Here is a 22,582-nt window from a genome sequence, read left to right on the forward strand (position 1 = left end):
ACTAGAACAATCTGACTTTATTGGTGCAAACACTGGGCTCAGGTGAGTGGAATATTCCCAAGTGCTCCAAGGAAGCTGTCCGAGGTGAAGGGATGCACACAGCCAGCAGCCCCCTCACTCCTAGTGCCGTGTTCCCCTTACAGAGTTCAGTCTTCGTGGATGTTGAAGAGCTTTGCTACTTCATTGAGGTCCTCGTGCTCCTCCCCGTCTTTGATGATCTGGAGGAAGGACAAAGCATTAAATCCTGCACGCCCTACAAACAGCCTGTGCTGCAGGACTGTCACAGCCAATGCCAGGAACTCTTTGGATCCTCTCTGAAGCACCAGACTGAGACAGCCACAACATGACAGCACTTTCTGCACCCAAATTCACATGGGACTCTTAAACGTACCAGCACCTGCCTACAGGAACAGCTGGAAAACCAACCTCCCTGTCCCTGAGGGATTTGTTTCTGGGTTTTCCTTTACAGCTGGGGAGAACAAGCCTCTTCAAAAAGTGATTCAGCTCTGTGAAGGTGAGCCTGGCACTGTCTCAGAGCCAGGATACCTGGCTTGAACCTGCAGCTTTCAGACAAGACCAAGAGACCAAGGACCCTGTACATTCAGATTTAGGGGAAAGGCTGCTAAGGGAAGGAAGGAAAGAAGGAAAGGATTTCCCTTCCATGGGGACGGGAGAACCAACAGGTTTCAACTGCATCATAAAGGATTCAGATTAAACTTCAACCACGAATAGCTTGTTTTGGGAGAGATCACCTGGGGATAGTGTGGGATCACTCCCATAGTTTAAACTAATGAAATTTTCCAAAGGTGTTAAAACCTGAACTCAGCCTGGCTGAGCTGACTGAGACAGACCACGGGCGTGGAGACACACCAAGCACCTCTCAGGGCTGTCCCAGCCCTGACTCTGTGGCTGTTTCTGGGATAATGATATTTGAGACTGTTTCAGGAACTTGGACACTGGACAAAGCAGCACAAAGATGGGACATTTCACTCGTGCTTCATCACTGTGATTCCAGCCTCTACTTATTACAGGCCTGGAATTTCAGCCATGCCAAGGTAAGGCTTGGAGCACACACCTCGTCTCAGTTTTTTCTGTAAAAACTTTGCACACACATGCAAAAAAGCACAAGGACAGCTCCCCTAATTCACCCAGGACAGGGTGAATTGGATACTGCCCAGCTCTGCGTCACACAGAGCATCTGCATCTATCTATCCTCACTGTGGATTGGCAGATTGATTTTTCCACAAGGAAATCCCTCCTCCATAAAGCCCCACTGTCCGTCATCCTCGTCCTGCACTGACCTTCCGAGCAATGGGCATCCTGTTGAAGATGTTCCACAACACGATTCCCACCACGACTTTATCCCTGAGGTAGAAAATGACACCTTTGCCGTAATCTTCTCCTTGCTTTGGGACTTGAGGTGTCGGTGAAGAGCTTTGAGAGATGTGAACTTCTGAGGCTTCCGCTTCCGTTTCGCTCTCGGATCGAATTCCAGTCCCTGTAAGGCAGAGACATGAGCTGTCACACACCCAGGGCAGGACATGAGATGATAAGAACTGACTCAAGAGCTGTGTCCCCCAAAAGTTAAGTTTCATTAACACAAGGATGAAACAATCCCAACAACACTGACAATTCCCGACTTCCACCTTCAAGTGCCTAGGACAGCAAAGTCCACTGCTTCTTCCAGGCAGCGAATAGAAAGTAAATGTGCTTGGATCTTCAGTCTCTCTTGTCCCAAACTGATCATTTTATTGCTGTGGAGGAGATCAAGCTTGCCTGGGAAAGTCTTCATGTCAGTAGGTGAGTTACCTGATGGCTTCTTGGAGGAATGTTGTGGTTTAATCACATTTTAATATCAAATACAGCCTTTAAAGGTTGGTCTAGAAAGAGAGCGGCCTCCTTGTGCTCTCAGAGGTCATACTGACTACGTGTGTCCACACCAACACCTGCAGGCTCCTCAGCACACCTGGGCCTTACCTGACTGCTCTGTCGCACTTTTCGGCGTGTCCTTCGCTGTCGCTTTCGCGAAGACTCCGACTGTCGGCAAACTGCTGTCCACGAGGCCAATGGCTTCGTACCCCACGTTGGGGCCCAGATCGCTCCTAGGAATCAAGTGGAAATACAGTAATCTGTAGCACTGGTGAGACAAATCCAAGGCAATTCCATCCATCCACCCTCAAATCCTTACTGCCAGCGTGGTGCGGGCGATCGCGGACGCAGAGTGACTGACACAGCGTGTCTGCTCTGCACACAGAGGCAGAACAAGGAGTCAAGACACAGCAAGGCCAAGGCTAACGCGGCCAAACAAGGAACCCCAGAGGAAGAAAGGAACGTTACCAGAACATGGACTGGTGCCAGTAGGGCTTCGCAGCTCCGGTCATGTTTTCTCCAGCCAGTCTCCCGCTCACCACGGCGTGATCGTGGTGCTCCACACGTCTCCGGCCCAGTTTGATGTCGTAGAAACAGGCAGCGTCCCCTGCCTTAAAGAGAATCACCCAGTGAGCACCAAACACCGACAGCCACAGCTTCTACTAGTGCCCAAAGAAACGCTGGGGAGACAACAAATGGAACAAGGAACTGCGTTTTTCTGACAAGCCCCAAACACCACCACTACCTCGTCCCGCTCCCTGGGCTACACGACTCCCAGTTTCTCAGTATTTTTTTGTCGATCTTTGGGAAAATAAGGCAGCATGAGGTACGTTTTCCAGAGGAATCAAAAAGTCACGACGCCCACCAAGGGACTCTTACGCAAGCGAGCGATCCAGGCTATCTTTAGGTTACCCCAACTCCTCTTACACAGCATAAATATTCCAAACTCGCCGTGGTTACCACGGCAACGAGGCGGCTGCGGTGCCTGACCAGGCTCTGGGCCTGCGCTACAACCGCTCTCCTTACTCCTCTACTCGCTCTTTTTCACCTCATCCCAGTGCACCAGCCCCACAGCTTCGTGTGTCCCGAGTTGCTGCATCAGCACAGCCAGAACGCTGTGCCCACACTCACCACCCAGATGTTGGAGCGTGCCTGCAGCTCCGCGTTCACCCGGAACCCCCCGAAGTCCGAGTCCACCTCCAGCCCCGCCGACTTGGCCAGTTCCACGTTGGGCTCCAGCCCTACTGCTGCCACGATGTGATCTGTCTCCACCTGTGTGGCAATTCGTAATTAGGATCTTCATTCCCCCCCTGCTCCTGCAAGCTTCACCCTCTCCCTGCTTTTCCATTTACCTTCCGGCCGTCCTTCAATTTAATCACCAGCCGGTTGCCGGAGACAGAGACGGACGTGACCACAGCGTTGGGCAGGACATTGACCCCCTCTGGAAACAAGCACAGGACATCTCAGTGCCTGCTCAGGGCTGGGCAGATCCCACCTGGAGCAGGTGGTTGGTGCAGGCAGATTCCAGGTGAGGAACCAAGACAGAGACCTCCTAAGCTGTGCCAGTACAGCCTGGAGGGAAGCACGAGGAGAAACCTAGGTAGAAAGTCTGAGAGAGCTGCTTGAACAATAACCCAAAGTACATGTCTGACGTGATAACAAGGTCACATCCAAAAGAATTCCCCAGAACAGGTGTTCAGGAACTAAGGACATTCAATTACCTATTGCTGTGTCTCAGCCAGACCCAGAGTCCAACAAGGCAGCTTCCAAAAAGGAAAGTAACTCAGACCTGGGGGTTATCAGGCCCCGCAATCCACACCCAAACGATATTATTCCTCCTCCCTCTATCCTGCTCCACTTTCCAATGCACAGAAATATTCTGCACTTAATGCAGCAAATGGAAAAAGGTGTCCTGGATCTCACAGGCTTTAGCAGCTATACACTACAGCACCTGGCCTGACCCAGGTGTGTGCATGGGCATAGGGACCATTCCAGAGAGGAACAGCCACAGGGAAAGCCTCACTGGCATCGGCAAGCCTGTTGGCTCAGCTTTCCCAGAGGAACTGCCAAGAAGCCAGGGATCCATGGCAGCTCCACGCTGCCTGAACTGCAGCTTCCTCTGTGCTGCACCTGGGCCACCCTGCAGATCCCAGGGACAGAACAGAGCTGGATGTCACCAGCAAGATCTGCACAGCAGCCACCGGCCCAACCCGCTGCTCTGCAGCTTCACCTCTCCTGACTTTCTCTGTGGTCCAGTTGCTCAGGTATTCAGGCAGGATTTTGCCCATATTTCCGTTCTCTGGAAACAGCTGGATCACCTCCAGGCCTCGGGTTCGTGCTGGAAGGGAAGCACAGAGCAGTGGGATAGAGAGCAGCAGCACAGGTATCAAGATACACATGCTTTACTTTACACAAGGAGCTTGACAGAAGTTTCCAAATCTGGGAGTTCTGGCTCCCAGACTTTCTCCAGGAGTCACAAGGTGACTGTTTCACATACACACCTTCAAACTCTAGGTAACAGACTTTTAGGTAAAATGCTTGGTATTTTGGAGAAAACTTAGAAAAATTACCAAAGAGACACTCCTCACACACTGACAGTCAGAATCCAGCTGTTCACCACCACAGAATCATGGAATGCTTTGGGATGGAAGGGACCTTAAAGATCATCCAGTTCCAACCCTGAAATCCTACTTGAAGGGTGGCTTTGAGCACAGGGGACAAATGTGACTTTTTAGAGGGTGAAGTAATTCTGCAACACACACTGGCCTGCAGAGTTCCCACCTCTGTGATCAGGGGCTGCTGGGCAGTTAATGAGGGAGAAACTGGGAAAATCCTGGCCGTGCAGCCAACAAAACACACGTGCATTCAGCCTCCTTCAGGCAAACACGGAGTCTGTGCAATACTGAGCAGTTGGGGATGAAGTTTCCAACATCAGACTGCTTCCACTCAGTGTCTGCCACAGCTGAGGACACGCACTCACCTCTCCTTCCCAGAGCACAGGCCAGCTCACTGCCAAGGAAACCACCACCAATAATTGTGATGGACCTGACTTCTCTTGAAATCTTCTCCAGGTTTCGGAAGTCCTCGATCTGAAAGAACATTTACCCCCATTTCAAATCCCCTCTAACAGGAATGGCAGCACAAGGTATTTGTCTCCAATTTCTCCCTTTGAAATGAGAATGACTCTCTCCCCAGCTTGGAAAAGGAGATGTGTTGTTCCTTCCTCCTGTTTTCCTGTTGCACAAAAAAACCTCTCTGGATTCCTTGTCTGTGCAAGCTTTTACCTGACCAGGAAATCTCAAATTCCTCCATTTCAAGGGCAATTACAGTAAGACTTCTAAACTGAAATGTCCCACAGCACAACCAGTATAACAAGGATGCAACAGCTCACATCATCCATCCTTCCCTTCCCAGTTAAGCAGACCACACCTCAGGGGGAGTCCATCACAGAACAGAAGATTCTCATACACCTTCTTATTCCTGATCAATTCCCCGAGCTAGACTCAGGAGAAGGTTACATTTTCAAGAAAAGTGGAGTTTGCCAACAAAAAGCAACTCTACAGCAGACCTCAGAAGATCACTGACCATCTTCTAAGGCTTTTATTCACCTTGGAAGGTGCAGCAAAGTCACACAGGAGGGAAACTTGAAAAAAAACCCACCCTAAAATCCCATAATCCCATGTACTATGACAGCTCTCAGGCCTGAGGCCAGCACATGAGTGGCTGAGCAGACTCCACTCTGGTTTCCTGCCCGGGAAAAGGAATGAACCACCAATGCACTCCTGGGCACCAGCTGAGAGAAGCAGTGCCAAGGCAAGGCTGTTCTGGCCAGAGCAGGAGAATTTAAAAGCTGAAAACAGTGGTAGTAGCTCTGATTTATTCAGTCTCACCCCAGGACTGGCAGCACCTGGAGATTACCTTTCGGAACAGCGTCAGCCTTTTCTGTACGTCCTTTCCTGCTCTTTCGATGGCGGGCAGGTTCCTTGGGGTTCCCCCTGAGGACAAGGAGGGAGAGAAGAGACACCAGTGACACCAGGGCCATGGCACTGGATATCCAGGCAGTGCAAAGCTACCTTGGATCCTGACTGTGCTTTCCAAACTGGTTGCAGTGTGATCCATCCCTGCTGCTGCCTGCGTTTTTAACACAGAAGACCTGTGGGAGCAGCAGGTGACCCAACACCCACACCCTGCCCCACTGCCTGGAGACAGCCAGTGCCACCTGAACTGCTCCAGAAATGCTGGGGCCAATGCTGGAGCAATGTTCTGCCCAAGTAAGAGCTGCTGGTTCTGCTTGCTGCTCCCACAGAGGCAGAGGTTGGTCTGTTCAGGAGTTCCTTCCAGCGAAGTCACCTCTTCCTCCTTCCCAATCATCACAGGGCAAAACTCTGAACATCCCAGAAAAGCTGGATGATGCAAGGCAAGTGCAAAACCCAACAGCACAGCTGGCTGTGTGACTGCTCTCCCAAGGGTTTGCAGAAACTTACTGCAGAAACTTGTCAGATAGAACCACAGAGTCATGGAATGGTTTGGGATGGGAGGGACCTTAAATCCCATCCAGTCTCACCCCCTGCCATGGGGCAGGGACACCTTCCACTAGACCAGGTGGCTCCAAGTCCTGTCCAACCTGACCTTGAACAATTCCAGGGACGGGGCAGCCACAGCTTCTCTGGGCAACCCATGCCAGGGCCTCCCCACCCTCATAGGGAAGAATTTCTCCCAGTATCCCATCTAACCCTGCTCTCTGTCAGTGGGAAGCCATTCCCCTTGTCCTGTCCCTCCAGGCCTTTGTTCAAAGTCCCTCTGCAGCTCTCTTGGAGCCCCCTTTAGGCACTGGAAGAGTCTTTAAGGTCTCTCCACAGCCTTCTCTTCTCCAGCTCTCCCAGCCTGTCTCCACAAGAGAGGTGCTCCAGAGAATTTATCTCTAGCTAAATGCCACCGTAACAAAAAGCCTGGCACAAGACAAGGAACAAGAGGAAAAAACCTCAAAGACTTACCCGTGGCAATGAGACATTTGTCATAGGTTATCTGGGTCCCATCATTGAGCTTCACTGTGTTCCCTCTAACATCCATATGTACAACCTGCGGGATTTACCAAGCCAAGATCAAGCTGCTGTGCACTGTGGCTGTTTGAGTTAAACTGCACGTTAAACTGCTGATCAGAGGCGCAAACCCGGAATTAACACTTTCCCACCTTTAAGTTTAAGGGTAGGGGGGTAGGAGGTGGGAAGGCAGGTGACTGGAAGCGGGAATTAAGACAATTTCTATGGGAGTCACCATAGCTCAGATTGATCTTCCCAGGGTCTGAGTCTGAAATGGGCTCAGACACAGCCCACCTCAGCAGGAAGAGGAGTCACTGACATCTTATTGTAGCAACATACAAAAAACTGAGGGTATGAGTATATTAGAAGGCTCACCTTAAATTGCTCCACCTTCCCTCTGCTTCTGCACATTGCTCCTGCCCACCTTATCACCCACTACCTGGATCACTGTGCTCTCCTCACCTCACCCTCTGGCAAACACAGCCCAGTTCCTCTTTGTCACACCTTGTCTCCAAGTTCTACATTCTTGTCCCATGGCCAGACTCCAGACCTATCCATCTCCCTTCTTCATCATCTTCCCCCAGCTCATTGCTATTCCTCTTGGCTTCTCCCATTTTCAAACTTAACATTTAAGAACTAGCACAATCTCTGCTCCATCACACTTCTCCCAAACTTGTACACATCCCCCTTCCCAGCCAATCCCCCCTGCACCTCCAGGGATTCAGTACCAGCTCAGACCCCATGCTCTGCTTGGGAAAAGCTGTAGGAACAACAGCCAGTGCTGTACCCACCTTCTTGCCACACAGAACTGCCACCCCACCATTTTCCACAGAAGGCAGGTCCTGGACAGGCACGTAGAATGATGGCGGCTGGAAATAGATACTGAGAAAAGCTCCATTATCAAACGGGTTCCACTTGCTCTGGGATACCAGAGACCCAGCTATTCAGAAGTTCCAGTGAGACAAAGACAACTCTGGGCATCCACAACAAGCTCCAGAACTCTTATTTATCTATTTTTAAGAATCAGGGTCTTCACACTATTGAAGTTCAAGGGTTTTGGATCACAGAATCATAGAACTGGTCAGGTTGGAAAAGACCTTTAAGATCATCAAGTCCAACCGCCAAGTAAGGCTTAATCACAGAAGTTACAAGGATCAGACACGATCCAGTGTCCCTGGAGCTCTGTTCTAACCCATGGAGCTTCACCTTTATTAATTTATTTCACAGGAACCTTGTGGTGGGACATGTCTAAGGGAATCACAGCAAGGTTCAAGAGTTACCAAGTACAGAGCAGACTCAGGTGGGAAGCAGAGCTCCTCAACCCCTGCCAACACCAACACCAACACACCTGGCTTGTGATTCTCTCCCAAGAGAACACTTTGATTGTTGTCACTAAACACTCCCCTTCAGCCTCGTCACCTGCAGTGCCACATACCTCCTCTCCTTGCCATTCCACTGCTTGAACCGCAAGGTCTCTGTCACGTTGGGATCATCGGAAAACCACAGTTCTTTGGAAAGAGGTGGACGCATGTAGGGCAGGGCAGGATCTTCAGACACAATCAGCACCTGTAATTGGTCAGGAAACACATCAGCTGGAGCAGTGGCAGGCAAATGGCAACACAGACAGAGGCTCTGGAGCGAGCAGGGAGGGACTGCCAGGGACCCACACGCCTACCCTGGAGCAGGACAGTTCTTACCCGGGCTCCGGGGTCACGGGCACGGATGGATCTGGCAGCAGCAAAAGCAGCAGTTCCTCCACCAATGAGCAGGAAAGGGACGTGGGATGGGACCTTGACATGAGCGCCTGGTGACAGAGGGGACACCTTACTGCAAACACTCAGGGAAACTGGGTCTCACCAGGGGCCTTCCACACCCTGACTTCCTCTGGCTAATTGTCCTCCAAACACCTTCCACCCCCGTGCCCTTCCCAAGGACCACACTGATGCTTCCCCCAAAGCTGGCTCCCTCCAGAAATCAGCCAGATTCCAGCAAACTGGTTTTTCTAAGGAAGACCAAAACCTCTGCACTGGTCAACTGGGAAACAGATGATAAGAAAGGGAAGTTCCCAAAAAGGCCAAGGCAGGTTTTTCTGTAATTGTATTAAAGGAGACCACTTTTGAGTTCCTGCAGAAGGCACCTCCTCCCACAGGCAGGTCCTCTTCATCTGCTATCCAGGGAAAGAGGCCCTTTGGAATCACAGTGTCCTTGTCAGACTGCGTAAAGGTAAAAGCCAAAAGCAGGGCTCACTTTTTTCTCTGGAATAACCAGCAGAAATCATCCCCAGGAGACACCCTACTTCATCCTCAGGACTGTCTGTAAAACAGCCTGGTTCTGGGTCATGGAGAGCTAGCACCATCTTCTGTGCTGGGAAGTCACACAATCAGAAATCACAGAAGGGTTTGGGTTGGGAGAGACCCTAAAACTCATCCAGTTCCATCCCCCTGCCATGGGCAGGAACACCTTCCACTAGACCAGGTTGCTCCAAGCCCCGTCCAACCAGGCCCCGAATGGGAATTCCCAAACAACAGCACCGAGAAGTGACAGTGCTGTGAAGGCTCTTCTGTGATTCCAGAGGGGCTGTGCTCCACTTGCTTTAGAGGCCTCAAGCTTGTGGAGAACAGAGCCAACCCAAGAACCAGCAGGCTGGTACCCACCAGAGGGAGAGGACTCATCGTCTTGGGTTCGCGTTATCGACGAGACCCGGCTGGTGAATCGTTCTTTGTTCTCCTTCAGTGTTTTGTACACCTGGAGACAGACAGGAGATACTGACCTTGTACACCTTACAGCACCAAGGCACCACCCTGCTGCTACCCCTTGACAGGTCTGTGTCCATCCTGCGTGCTGGAAAAGCCATCTGCTTTTAGTTAAAACACACAGACGAAAATACACCTCACTGGACAAGGTGCCCATTGAGACTGTGCTCAGAAAATTACCTGCTTTGCCCCTGCTCTGATGAGCCTTGGGTGCCTGGCTGCTTCCCAGAAGCAACGAACCTTCCTGGAGGTGTTTGGCTGCAAACCTGTTCCAAGAGGAACCAGAACCAACGCAGGAAATGCAGCCAAACCAACCCCAAGGCCACGTGCAGGCTGGGCCACGACACAAGGCTGCAAAATGGAAGATGAATCCAAGGAAAAAGCATCTCCCAGCTTCCCAAGTCCAGAGCACCTGGGCAGAGCCAACAGCCTGAGTGGCTTTCTCTAGGCCAGGTGTTGGAGGCATGGTGGTGGCAGTGGCAACACCCATGACATCAGCAGTGCCTTCAGCCACAGGAGCAGGGCTGCTCCAGGTAACAGCCTTTGGACATGGAATCTCTTCCAGCTGAATGCTCATCTGTTTATTTGACTGTGAAATTCAGGATACAGCAGGAGCAGACCCTGCAGGTACAATTTAGTGGCACAGACAAAGAGGGAGCATCTTTTACGTCATGTTAACCTCCAAAAACTGGTAATGCAGAGGAGTTGGACACTGGGAATGCTGGGAGCAGGTGAGAGTCCAGTGTTTGCCCCCGTGGGTAACAAATTAGAGGGAAGCAAACCTTCTTTTTAAGGCAAACCCCAGCCTTGCTAATAATCTCTACCATTTGCACGACATCAAATGTCATTTGCCAACCCCCACAAGTTGGTGTCTTAGAGCAAATAGTCTCAAATAAAAATGGAGGAACTTAATGACAGGCACAAAAAAAGAGCATGGGTAGACAAAAGCCTGTCCAGGGAACTGGAGTAATGTCAGAAATATCAGAAACAAGAATTTCTCAGTGTTAAAAAGAATTAAGAGAAAGGTATTTTTAAAGCCTTTTGCTTAAAGACAGAAAAGCCAAGGTTAACAAACCACCTCTGCCTTTGCAAGCAGAACCAGGAAGGTTTTAAGCGAGTCCAAAGGGCAGCATAGTGCAAATTAAACCTATCCCTTAGGAAAAACCACAAGCAAAACATCAGATGAGGCCTTCAGGACAAATATTTCCAACAGGACAATGTCAACTTCTTTCTAGTCAGAAACACAACTGTACTTTGCCAGATCGTGGGGTGATATTTCAGTGCTCTTCCCCAAAGAAATCATAACTTTGGACAAGTTTTCTTCCCTCTAACACACTTATATTCAGTTATTGTTTCCTTTTCTGCATGCCAGCACTACTGATACCAGGATAGGTGCATTAATTAATGATTAGTGCCTTTCCTGATGGTTACAAATCAAAGATGGCCAGTTTGTTTTAGATTAACTTAAAGTGGAAAGGTTAATTCTGAGGCAGATTTCCCCACTGAGAACTGCGCTGCTTGAGAATGTCAAATTTATAACCTTAAATTATTTGGCAGTGTCCCTTGAAAATTAATACCTGAGGCCAGGGAGCACAAAGTGGGTTTGAAGTGAAGGGTAACGTAGTGGGAGGTACAGACAGGTGCCCTCCCTCCACCCTCCTACCCAATAAACACATTTTTTTGAAGCATCTTACATAAGCTCCTGTCCCAGTGACTGTTCCTCCCACTATTAAGTATAACAAGAGGTTGCTGCCAGCTTTGCCAGGAACACCTGAAGACGTCAGGGATCTAGAAGGGCATCTTAGCGGATGGCATTGCAAAACTGTGGGTGAAGACAGGCAGTGGAAGAGAAGAAGGAAAGAGCTGAATATTAGGAAAGATTCGTGATTAAACAGGCCTTAGGAAAAGCAGAGTAGGCTTTGTAATTTCAGCTACCTTGTGTGCCAAAAAAAAAACAAGGCAGAAGGGCACGGGAAAGAATTAAATTTAAAGGGAACAGGAAAAGATTTTTTTCTCCATGCACTGTTTTAATTTTTCTTTCCCCCTTTCCCAGGACTTTCCTTAGGAGAAAATCGGGATTTGGAACTTTTAATGAATATGATCCTCTAAGAAAAAGAGGTTGGAAACACAGATTTGTTTGATGTAAACTTGGGATCCATCCACTCCCAGGCAATGCTGCTACTCTTCAGCTCTCTGGGAATATCATTTACTCTCTAAGTCAGGCTGAAAACCTTTATCCTTTTCACGTAGGACATAAATGCTCACCACTTGGGGGTTCATTTTGTATCCTTAGAGAAGTTAAACAAATGTTCTGAACTGAGATTTGGCAAGGAATGGTTTGCTTCAAGTATCAAATCCCATACACGACAACAGACAGAGCTGTGATTGCTCATAACAAAAAAAACCCCAAGAGCGCCCTTAAGGTAAAAAAACCCTAACAGGTAACTGAAATTACAGTTAAAAACCAAGTAATCACAAGAAGTGAATTTCCAGTTAGCTTCCCTTGAAGTTTTCTAAGGGAGGAAACAGAGATAAAGCTACAGAGATCAAAAGCTGAGTAAAGGGAGCTGGAATACAGCAAACGCTTGACAGGAGAGATGGATTGCGGCTTCTTCCCAAGGAACTACCTTTCTACTTACATAGGCACCTGCTCCTAAGGTGGTCAAGCCCACAATAAAGGCAAAAAACGTATTACTGCCTTTTTCCCCGGGCACGCCTGTCTGCACTTGTCTGCTCAGCTGCAGGTCTGGGGGCACATTCCAGCGCTGCAACAAGGTGCCTAAGGGACACAATTTGTTGGAGAAAACAACACAAAAACACTGTCAACACGAAGGTGCGGCCAGAAATTTAGAGACTTAAGTCATTTCTGAAACCAAACAAGCTCCTTGTTTGGAAAACGTGGCACCCACATCTGAGCGACCGCAGGGAATTTATCCCGTGCCACAACAACGTGCTCCGGGCAGCCGTGGATATGAAAACATCTGTAGGATCAAGGAGTAACTGGGCTAATTAACAGCAGGAGCATCTCCGGGCAGCTGGAAAGGCTGCCTGCAGCTGCAGCCTGCGGCCACACAGGGATGGGAGAGCGCAGAGACGTGTGCTGGTGGTTCCCCCACCTTCTCCAGGCCTCTCCTGTCCGAGGATGCACCTGGCTCCAGGTAACCCCGCCGGGGCAAGCAGCAGCGATGGCCACAGCGGCACAAAACCCCCCTCTGCCCACACAGCTCGTTCCAGCGGAGTCAGCCACCAGCAGGACACAGAGGGCACAGAGGACATCCCCAGGGGAACTGAGCAGACCCGGGCGCACTAGGAGCACACCTGGCTGAGCAGCTTCGCGGCGATTTGTTCCACTTACGGCCTGATCACAGCCCGCCCCTCCGTGGAACTGACTCCCCCCTGCAGCGATGGCGGGGACGGCTCCGAGCCCTGCTGGCGGCACGGCCGATGTTCCCGGGACAGGTTCGGGGTCTGTCCATCCCCCACTCCCGCGGTGGACCCCCCAACCCGCCTCTCCTCCGCTAAGCGCGCTCGTTTGTAACAAAAACCCGCGGCCGCACCAAAGCCGCCCGAATGGCGCCCAAGCAGCCCCAGGTGACCCGCGGTGTCCCAGGCACGGTTTCCTCCCCTCCCGCTCTCCCGGGGCATCCCGCAGGATCGGGGCAGGGCCGCGCCCTCCCGGCCCGGTGCCCTTCGGTGCCACCCCCGGTGCCGCGCGGGGGGGGGCACACGGCGCGTGCGGACCCGCGCGCGGGTTGAAGCGGCGGCGGAAGCGGCGGGGATCGCGCCCGTCCTTCCCCCCCACCCGTGTCCGCGTCCGCGCCCGTCCCCCCACCCCGCGATGCCGACACTGACCCGCGTGCGCGCGGCCCCGCGGCGGCGGGGGGCGCAGGGCGCGCGCCAGGGCCCCGCGGCAGCGGAACATGTCGCCGGTGTCGCCTCTCTCGGTCGCGGCCCCGCCGGCCCCGGCCCCGGCCCGGCCCCGCCGCGCACGCGCCGCCTCCCGCCGCCCGCCTCCTCCTCCTCCTCCTCCTCCCGCCGCCGCTTCCGGGCGGGCCGCTCCGCGCCGCCGCCTCGATGGTGGCACCGGCACCGACACCGACACCATGTGGCGGCAGCCCCGCCGCGCCATCGGCACCGCCGCCGGGCCCGGCCGCCGCCTGCTGCTCTCCACCCCCATCTTCTACGCGAACGGGCCGCCGCACATCGGGCACCTGTACTCGGCGCTGTTGGCCGACGCGCTGCTCCGACACCGCCGCCTGCGCGCCGCCGGGCCCGGGCGGCTCAGCACGGGTCAGCGGGGGCGCCGGGATCACCCCCTCCGCCGGGGCTGGCTCCCCTGCCTGGGGATCACCCCGCTCCCGCGGTCTGAGCCCTGTCCCTCCGTTCGACCCCAGTCCCTCGGGGCTGACCCTCCTTCCCGGGGCTGACACCCCCTCCCGGTCTGACCCCCCCGCCCCAGTCTGATTCCCACTCCCGGGACTGATCCCCCGCCACCCGGGGCTGACCACCTCCACGCGATTTGACCCCCTGCCATGGCCTTACCCCCCTCCTGCTCTGACTCCCACCCTCGAGACTGACTCCCACCCCCGTGACTGACCCTCTCCCTGGGGCTGACCGCCCCCTCTCCCTAGATCTGACCCCCTTTCCCGGGGCTGACCCTACCCCCAGGTAGGTCCTGTGTCCCTGCAGGGGGGTCCAGCCCCGCACCCCTCCCCGCGGCCCCACGGCCTCTCTGTGTTCCAGGGACCGACGAGCACGGGCTGAAGATCCAGCAGGCGGCGGCGGCGGCGGGGATGTCGCCCCCCGAGCTCTGCGAGCGGGTCTCGGGGCTGTTCCGCCAGGCCCTGGCCCAGGCCGGCGTCGCCTTCACCGATTTCATACGCACCAGCGAGCCCCGGCACCAGCGCGCCGTGCGGCACTTCTGGGGCGCCCTCCGTGACTGCGGGGCGCTCTACAAGGGCTCCTACGAGGGCTGGTACTGCACTCCCGAGGAAAGCTTCCTGCCCGAGAGCCAGCTGGCTGAGCGCAGGGATGCCCAGGGACGCCCCTGCAAGGTGTCCTTGGAGACCGGCCACGAGGTAACACCACGCTCTGCTCTGGCCAAATTTGGGGTGTTTAATGCTTCCTGCAGCCTTTTGTGATTCACGCTGGCCGAGACTCACCTGTATTTCAATGGAGTGTCACCTGTCAGTCCAGAAACATTCTGTGTCCTGGGCTGATCACCACTGTGAGGGGGGATTCTGCCCCTCTGCCCCGCTCAGGTAAGACCCCCCCCCTCCTTCAGAGCTGCCTCCAGCTCTGGGGTTCCCAGCACAGGAAAGACATGGACCTGTTGGAGAGAGGCCAGAGGAGGCCACCAAGGTGATCAGAGGGATGGAGCAGCTCTGCTGTGAGGAAAGGCTGGGAGAATTGGGATTGTTCAGCCTGGAGAAGAGAAGCTTTGGGGAGAACCCATAGCAACCTTCCAGTATCTGAAGGGAGTCTGCAAGAAAGATGAAGAGAGACTATTTACAAGGGCCTGGAGTGATAGGACGAGGGGGAATAGCTTCCCACTGACAGAGGGCAGGGTTATATTGGGTATTTGGAGGAAATTCTTCCCTGTGAGGGTGGGGAGCCCCTGGCACAGGTTGCCCAGAGCAGCTGTGGCTGCCCCTTCCCTGGAAGTGTCCAAGGCCAGGTTGGATGGGGCTTGGAGCTACCTGGGCTAGTGGAAGGTGTCCCTGCCCATGGCAGAGGGTGGAATGAGGTGGTCTTCAAGGTCCCTCCCAACCCAAACCAGTGTGTGATTCTCTGTGTTATGGTGGTGAGTGGGGATCCAAGGGAGAGCTGCTAAACCCCACCTGGCAGGTACACATGGCAGGGCCATGGTATCTGCCCCAGAGTCTCTCTGCCACTGTGTTTTCTAGAAGGTGTCAGGAGTTACATTATTTAATCCAGCAGCTGCAGATAGTCCTGCTCAGAGCTCAGCACAGGTTATGCTCCTATGGTCTTTGTGTGAGGCTGGGGCGTAGGAGTGTTGGTTCACACAGAAAGGGCTGTATTAGCAAATAATAACTCTTGAGAAAGCCCCTGAGATAAACTGGGGATATGCCATAAACCCCAGGCTTCTGGTGGGTGTCTGGGTTCTGGTGTCCAGTGGAGCCTTGGGGGGAAGGTGTACAGCTCATCTTTGAAGGAATGTTTTGAATGTTCCTCAGGTCTTCCTTGTACCCTGTGAGATTCCTGACCCAGCCACGGATCCCTGAGTGCCTTACACAGCTCACTTGTACCGTGTCCACCCACCATTTTTCACTGGTTTAGCTAAATGTGTCATTTAATGGATTTAACAGTGGGGGAGAAGTGCTGTCAGTGCCGTAAGCAAACAGAGTTAGTGACTGAGATGCATTAATGCATAAACTGGGGAGAAAGAGGAACGCAGCCCCCAGGAGAACAGCAAAGGCAAGGCACCAGGAGTGCCAGTAGGGCAGGAATTACAACATCATTTTGTCTTTTCATGATTTTCCACTATTATAGCAAAACTATGTTGTTAAGAAAGTAAGAAAGTGTATTCTCAGCTCCCTAATTACCTCCTGATGTCACATCAACCTGGCAGGTAGAAAGGTGTTTGTTTCTTCCTGGGATTACAGGAGTATTTAAAAGCAGGATGCCAAACCATCCCAGGTGCCCAGGTCCTCAGCCGTGTCTTGGGCAAGGAGGTTCCTACTAGTCATGGAAAGATACTGGGGGCTTTCCGGAGGACACTTAGGGAGCTTGTGACAAACTCCACCCTGAGAATGCTGCATGCAAATTGTCACCCTGTTCTTGGAGCGTTTGGACTGTAATCCTTTCCTCTTCTCCCGTCCCAGGTGCACTGGACCAAAGAGGAGAATTACATGTTCAGGCTCTCGGCGTTCCGAGATCCCTTGCAGAAGTGGCTCCGGGACAACCCACGTGCCATTTCTCCCGACCCTTTCTACCAGCGCGCGCTCCGCTGGCTGGACGAGGATTTGCCGGACCTGTCGGTGTCCCGCGAGCGGAGCCGGCTGCAGTGGGGCATCCCCGTGCCCAGCGACCCCACGCAGACCATCTACGTGTGGGTGGACGCCCTGGTGAACTACCTGAGCGTGGTGGGGTACCCCGAGAGCCACGGCGCGTGGTGGCCGGCCGCGCACCACGTGGTGGGCAAGGACATCCTCAAGTTCCACGCGCTGTACTGGCCGGCGCTGCTGCTGGCGGCGGGGCTGGCCCCCCCCGAGCGCATCCTGGTGCACTCCCACTGGACCGTGCGCGGGCAGAAGATGTCCAAGAGCCTGGGCAACGTGGTGGACCCCGCCACGTGCGTGGGGCAGTACGGCGTGGACGGGTTCCGGTACTTCCTGCTGCGGCAGGGCGTCCCGGAGCGGGATTGCGACTATTATGATGAGAAGGTGGTGAAGTTGCTGAATTCGGAGCTGGCGGATGCGCTCGGGGGGCTGCTGAATCGCTCAACGGCCCCCAGCATCAACCCCAGCAACACCTACCCACGCTTCTCAGAGCCCTGTTTTCCAAAGGTCCTGGATTCCGGTGAAGCAAAAGGCACGGGCAGGGCGTCTGCTGAGGACTACGAGCTCGTGGCAGCGGTAGCCTTGCTGCCTGCACAGGTGGCTGGTTATTTCGAAGGCTTCCAGATTTACAAGGCTTTGGAATGCATTGCCCAGTGCGTGAGGCAGACCAATGGCTTCTTCCAGAGACACAGGCCTTGGAAACTCGACCGAAGGGACAGTGCAGAGCGGCTCTGGCTGGACACCATCCTGCACGTCACGCTGGAGTGTCTGCGTGTCTACGGGACACTCCTGCAGCCTGTGGTCCCACACATGGCAGACAAGCTGCTGTCCCGGCTGGCTGTTGAGCCAGGAGAGAGGGGTCTCTCTGATCTGACGTTCTTGGCACGCTATGATGGAAAGCCGTGTCCCTTTGAGGGGAGACAGCTCGGACCTGACACAGGCGTCTTGTTCCAGAGGCTGGAGAAATTGGAAACTGTGAAGAACAGAAAGCAAGAAGCTCAAGTCCCTGACAAACAGCTTCTGTGAATAAAAACCTTCAGGAACTCCTGGGAAACGCTGTCTTTGTTAAAAGCACCTTCCTTCCATTCATGGTGGTGGTGTGGAGGGGTGGGAAGCTGGCCCGACCAGGGCTGTGCTGTCCCAGTGACAGCCTGGAGGCTGCCCAGACATGCTTGGGCAGGAGATCGTGTGAGCAGGGCTGAGGGCTCAGGAAGCTCAGGCAGCACCCTCAGAATGCCTGAGTAGCCAAGTCGCTAACTGAACCAAAGACACATGGGATGTAAAAAGCAACTGAGGCAAATATTTATCCCCTTAAAATAGGAAGGTTTTCCTGCACAGTCCTGGAGCTCCTCCAGGTCCCATCAGTGCAGGAGTCATCTTTCATGGGCCTGGTTTGTGGGGTTGTGAGTTCTTTTGCGGTTGCCTGGGCTGTGTGAGCAGAAGCAGTGCAGCCCCTGTAGTCTGCCTGCCCCTGCCAGTCCCCACACCCTCGCTGTGCCACAGCCCGATGCTGTCCCGGTTCAGCTGACCCGAGTCCCCTCATCCCCTCCTGCCGTGGTTCTCTCCCCCTGCCAAGTGTCACCTGCTCCCCTACTCTTGCCATCCCTCTGAGCATCCTTCCTGCTGCAGCCCCTGTGCCCTAGTGCTGTCAGTGCTGGCACCTCGCTGCCCTGCTCCTTGGGGACAGGAGGGACATAATCCCTTCCCGGTCCCTCTGATGCTGGCAGCCGCGGGCTGTGGCTGCCTGGCCGGACATGGAGAGGGTCACTCTGGCACCGGTGGCAGTGACCCCGTGTTGGAACGTGCGGGTGTTCGTGTGCCCCGGTGTCTGCTCCTGCCCCGCTATCCCTCGGTGTCCGTGGCTCCCTGCCGGGAGGGGCCAGTCCCGCTGCCTGCAGCCCCGCCGGTCCCTGCCGGTCCCCTGGGGATGCCGGGGCTGAAAGCACTCGGTCCCCGATCTGGGGCTTGGCGCGGAGGGCCGGCCCAGAGCCGGTGGCGGTGCGAGGGGCTGTGCCGGTGCCGGTACGCGGGGTGGAGCCGTGTTGTGCCGGTGCCGGTACGCGGGGCTGGGACGTGCGGTGCTGTAGCCGGTGCGTGGGGCGGAGCCGTGCAGTGCCGGTGCCGCTACACGGGGCTGTGCCGGTGCCGGTAGGCGGGGCGGAGCCGTGTTGTATTGGTGCCCGTACGCGGTGCCGGTGCCGGTACGCGGGGCGGTGCCGTAGCCGGTGCGTGGGGCGGAGCGGTGCCGGTGCCGCTACACGGGGCGGTGCCGTGTTGTGCCGGTGCCGCTACGCGGGGCGGTGCCGGTGCCGTGCGGTGCCGTATGAGCCGGTGAGGCGGCGGCGGTGCGGGAGGGATGGCGGCGGGCGGCGGCGGCGGGGGGCGGCCGCCGGGCTCCGACCCCGCGCTGGAGCCCTACGTGCAGACCCGCATCTTCAAAATCATCGTGATCGGAGACTCCAACGTGGGCAAGACATGCCTGACCTTCCGCTTCTGCGGGGGCACCTTCCCCGGCAAGACTGAGGCCACCATCGGCGTGGACTTCCGCGAGAAGACGGTGGAGATCGAGGGGGAGCGCATCAAGGTGGGCCCCGCACCGGCCCCAGGCTGGCTGGCATCAGTCCCGCAGGGCCCCGCTCTGTCCCCGGTGGGTTCTACACCGGCTCCGGTGGGCCTCGCTCCATCCTCGGTCAGCTCCGCTCTGTCCCCGATGGGCCCCGCGCTGGCCCCGAGCTGACCAGGAGCAGCCCCAGCATTGACAGCAGCCAGTTCCTATCCCTGCCTTAACCCCATCCCCTACCCCAGGGCTGCATCTCGCACCCCAAAGCCCTCCCGAGGGCTTTTCCTTTTATCCCAGCTGGAGGGAGGAGACAGGGACAGGGGAGAATTCTCATGCCTGTAGTCAGCAGAGATGCTTCTGGACCCATCCATCCCTGCTGCCTTGTCGCTATTTCTGGGGTTGGTTTGAGCCTGCAGCGGCCTGAAGCAATGGGTCGGGGTGAGCCACTGCCGCCCTCCTGACACCCAGCACAGCCGCAGGGCATCGGGGTGGCTCCAGCTCCAGACACTGGACCAGCTGGAGGACGAAGCTGTGTGCCAGAACCGGAGTGTTTTGGGGGGGCAGAGGGAGGCTGGAAGGCTCACACGGGCCAGTGGCAGCAGGCTCGGCAGCTGTGGGAGTGCTGCTGGAATCTGCTCCCAGCTGGCACCAGGAGCTGTGATTGCAGGAGGACTGGAACAGGATGGATTTGCTCTATGAAGGCCCATGTCATACACCTGTAAGGAACTGTAAGGACCTGTAAGGACCAGCCCAGAACTGGAGAGCTCTGGCTGGTGTGTTGGAGCAGATCTGCTGCTGGTAGGAAACCATCCAGGAGCAGAGCCTGTGGTGGAGCTTGACCTGGCCAGGCTCGGAGGAATCAGCACCCACAGCCTCCGAGTGTGAGGCTGGTGCTGGAAGAACAAACATTGCTGCTGTACTGACAGATGGGTGATCAAAAGTTGAAATCACAGTAAAACCAGAATTCGTGTTGGTGCGTGAGAGCTTTAGTTGTGCTTCTAGACTGTCCATTAATGTTTTTCCCTTTCTCCTTTAGAGGTGTTCATTCCCCCCCTGCCTTCCCCAGCTCTGTCCAGCCCCATGGAGCCGTGCTGGCGTGAGGTCTGGTGCAGGCTGGCATGGAGCCCGTGTCACGGCCAATAGCAGGAAAACACTGCCAGGGCTTCTACCTTTGGATATTATTTGTGCTCCAGCAGGCGTGAGTGGGAGGCAGTGCAGCACACTGGCCTTTTCCTGGGATAATGCATCCAACAGGAGAGGTGAGAGGTGGGAGATGGACCCTCCTTCTCCTGCTCTGCCCAGGCTCTGGCCCAGAAAGGACTGAGCAGCAGCCCTGCTTTGCCAGCATTTTTCACTCTGAAAGACCTCGGGGTAGGCGCTGTCTCTGTAGGTACAGGGTGACTCGGATTGAGTTGGAAATTGCCAGTTCCAAGTTTCAAGATGTTACCAGGAGAACTCAGACTGACCTCTGGGGGCACCCTGCTAGTCACCAGTGTTCAACCAGACTGGGTGTCACTGACACCACCTTTTAGGCCCAGACGTTCAGCCAGTCCCCAGTCCACCTCACTGCTCATCCAGCTTTGGAGTTTCTCGGCTCCTCTGTCACTTGGGTCATGGAGCTGTCATTGAGGGCTCCAGGAATGTTCTGGATTGCCTGTGCCCTGTTGTGCTGTTATTCCAGCAGCTGTTGAGGTGTTTGAAACTCTCAGTTAGGACCAGGGGCTGCAAACATGAGGCTGCTCCTTTCTGTCCACAGAGCACCTCATCTGCTTGCTCTTCCTGGCCAGATAGTCTAGAGTGGAGCCCCCCTACAATGTTCTCTGAGACGTTCTGCTCTTTAATCCTCCCCTACAATCTCTGTTGGCTCCTCATCCATCCCCACAGAGTTTCATTCCCTCTTGCTGCATTCCCACACAAAGGGTGGCTCCCCCTCCTTGTCTTCTCTTTGTCCTGACTCCTCTGGGAAATCATCAGGGTTCTTGTTCATGGTGTAGGATTTGGTAGATAAATAGACATGGATCTGTTGGAGCGAATCCAGAGGAGGCCACAAAGATGCTCCGAGGGCATCTCCAGAGCCCCTCTGCTCCGGAGCCAGGCTGGGAGAGCTGGGGGTGTTCATCTTGAGACAGGCAGGCCTCAGGGAGACCTCAGAACCCTTTCCAGTGCCTAAAGGGGCTCCAAGCGAGCTGTAGAGAGACTTTGGACAAGGGCCTGGAGAGACAGAACAAGGAGGAACGGCCTTAATCTGAAGGAGGGCAGATTTAGATGGGATGTTGGGAAGAAACTGGGGATGGTGGGGCCCTGGCACAGGTTGCCCAGAGAAGCTCTGGACACCCCATCCCTGGAAGTGTTCAGGGCCAGGCTGGATGAGGCTTGGAGCAACCTGGTCTAGTGGAAGGTATCCCTGCCCATGTCAGGGGGTTGGAACTGGATGATCTCTAAGGTCCCTTCCAGCCCCAAAGCCATTCCATGACTCTCTGAAAGCTGGACAGCGGGAAGCCCCCTGGAACCCCCACAGGGGGCCCTGCCAGGGGCACACTCCTGTAGCCTCTCCTCTCGTCTGCTTCGCTTCCCAGGTGCAGGTGTGGGACACTGCCGGCCAGGAGAGGTTCCGGAAGAGCATGGTGGAGCACTACTACCGCAACGTGCACGCCGTGGTCTTCGTGTACGACGTGACGAAGATGAGCTCCTTCACCAACCTCAAGACGTGGATCGAGGAGTGCAACGGGCATGCGGTGCCCCCGCTCGTCCCCAGGGTGCTCGTGGGGAACAAGTGTGACTTGAAGGACCTGATCCAGGTGCCGTCCAGCCTGGCCCTCAAGTTCGCCGACGCTCACAACATGCTTTTGTTTGAGACCTCGGCCAAGGACCCGCAGGAGAGCCAGAACGTGGACGCCATTTTCATGTGCCTGGCCTGCCGGCTGAAGGCGCAGCGCTCGCTGCCCTGCCGGGACGCCGAGGGCTGGCCGGGGCAGCCCCAGCCGCAGTCCCGCCGGCCGGACGAGGCCAGCGGGAAAGGCTCCTGCCCGTGCTGAGCGGGACCCGGCCCGGACCCCAATAAAGGCTCTGAGCCCCCTTCGCTCCGACTCCTGCTTTGCGCCTCGGCCGCGCTCGGCCCGGCTCGGCCACGCTCGGCTCGGTCCGCGGGTAACGCTCGGCTGTAATCGGCTCCATTCGGCCCCGGGTAAAACCAGCCCGGCTCGGCTACAATCGGTCTGGTTCGGCCAAGTTCGGCCACACTCGGCCCGATTCGGCGGGTAGCGCTCGGCTGTAATCGGCCCCATTCGGTTGCAATCGGCCCGGCTGGGCCGCGCTCGGCCTAGTTCGGCCACAATCGGC

General features: G+C 55.2%; 4 protein-coding genes across 6 annotated transcripts in view; 3 read left to right on the top strand and 1 right to left on the bottom strand.

Moving 5' to 3' along the window:
• On the bottom strand, window positions 1–13,583 carry AIFM1 (apoptosis inducing factor mitochondria associated 1). 2 transcript variants are annotated; one of them, XM_027897888.1, is made up of 16 exons: window positions 13,514–13,583; window positions 12,301–12,440; window positions 9,563–9,653; window positions 8,606–8,712; window positions 8,344–8,474; window positions 7,700–7,790; window positions 6,864–6,948; window positions 5,788–5,864; window positions 4,850–4,958; window positions 4,100–4,207; window positions 3,222–3,310; window positions 3,001–3,141; window positions 2,338–2,480; window positions 1,978–2,102; window positions 1,302–1,498; window positions 1–218 (listed from the first exon to the last, which is right to left on the bottom strand). In XM_027897888.1, exons 1-16 carry the CDS (start codon window positions 13,581–13,583, stop codon window positions 147–149), a joined length of 1,776 nt encoding a protein of 591 aa, XP_027753689.1. In that variant the 3' UTR covers window positions 1–146. The 2 variants fall into 2 exon arrangements, with proteins under 2 accessions (XP_027753689.1, XP_027753688.1); XM_027897887.1 differs by lacking the exon at window positions 13,514–13,583 and adding an exon at window positions 13,219–13,321.
• Window positions 12,759–22,582, top strand: part of SLC25A14 (solute carrier family 25 member 14) — a 20,235-nt gene continuing 10,411 nt past the window's right edge. The window contains exon 1 of the mRNA XM_027897893.1: window positions 12,759–12,764. The gene's annotated coding sequence lies outside the window, so the exon portion shown is untranslated. The remainder of the gene's footprint in view (window positions 12,765–22,582) is intronic.
• Window positions 12,767–17,737, top strand: MARS2 (methionyl-tRNA synthetase 2, mitochondrial). 2 transcript variants are annotated; one of them, XM_027897889.1, is made up of 3 exons: window positions 12,767–12,819; window positions 14,405–14,739; window positions 16,507–17,737. In XM_027897889.1, the coding sequence occupies exons 1-3, from the start codon at window positions 12,804–12,806 to the stop codon at window positions 17,707–17,709; spliced, it is 1,554 nt and encodes a 517-aa protein (XP_027753690.1). In that variant the 5' UTR covers window positions 12,767–12,803; the 3' UTR covers window positions 17,710–17,737. The 2 variants fall into 2 exon arrangements, with proteins under 2 accessions (XP_027753690.1, XP_027753691.1); XM_027897890.1 differs by lacking the exon at window positions 12,767–12,819 and adding an exon at window positions 13,782–13,951.
• On the top strand, window positions 18,912–22,320 carry RAB33A (RAB33A, member RAS oncogene family). Its single transcript, XM_027897894.1, has 2 exons — window positions 18,912–19,267; window positions 21,820–22,320. The coding sequence occupies exons 1-2, from the start codon at window positions 19,040–19,042 to the stop codon at window positions 22,276–22,278; spliced, it is 687 nt and encodes a 228-aa protein (XP_027753695.1). The 5' UTR covers window positions 18,912–19,039; the 3' UTR covers window positions 22,279–22,320.

The sequence above is a fragment of the Empidonax traillii genome, unplaced genomic scaffold, assembly GCF_003031625.1.
Source record: "Empidonax traillii isolate 1590-97213 ecotype Southwest subspecies unplaced genomic scaffold, ASM303162v1 scaffold565:size409173, whole genome shotgun sequence".
NCBI lineage: Eukaryota > Metazoa > Chordata > Aves > Passeriformes > Tyrannidae > Empidonax > Empidonax traillii.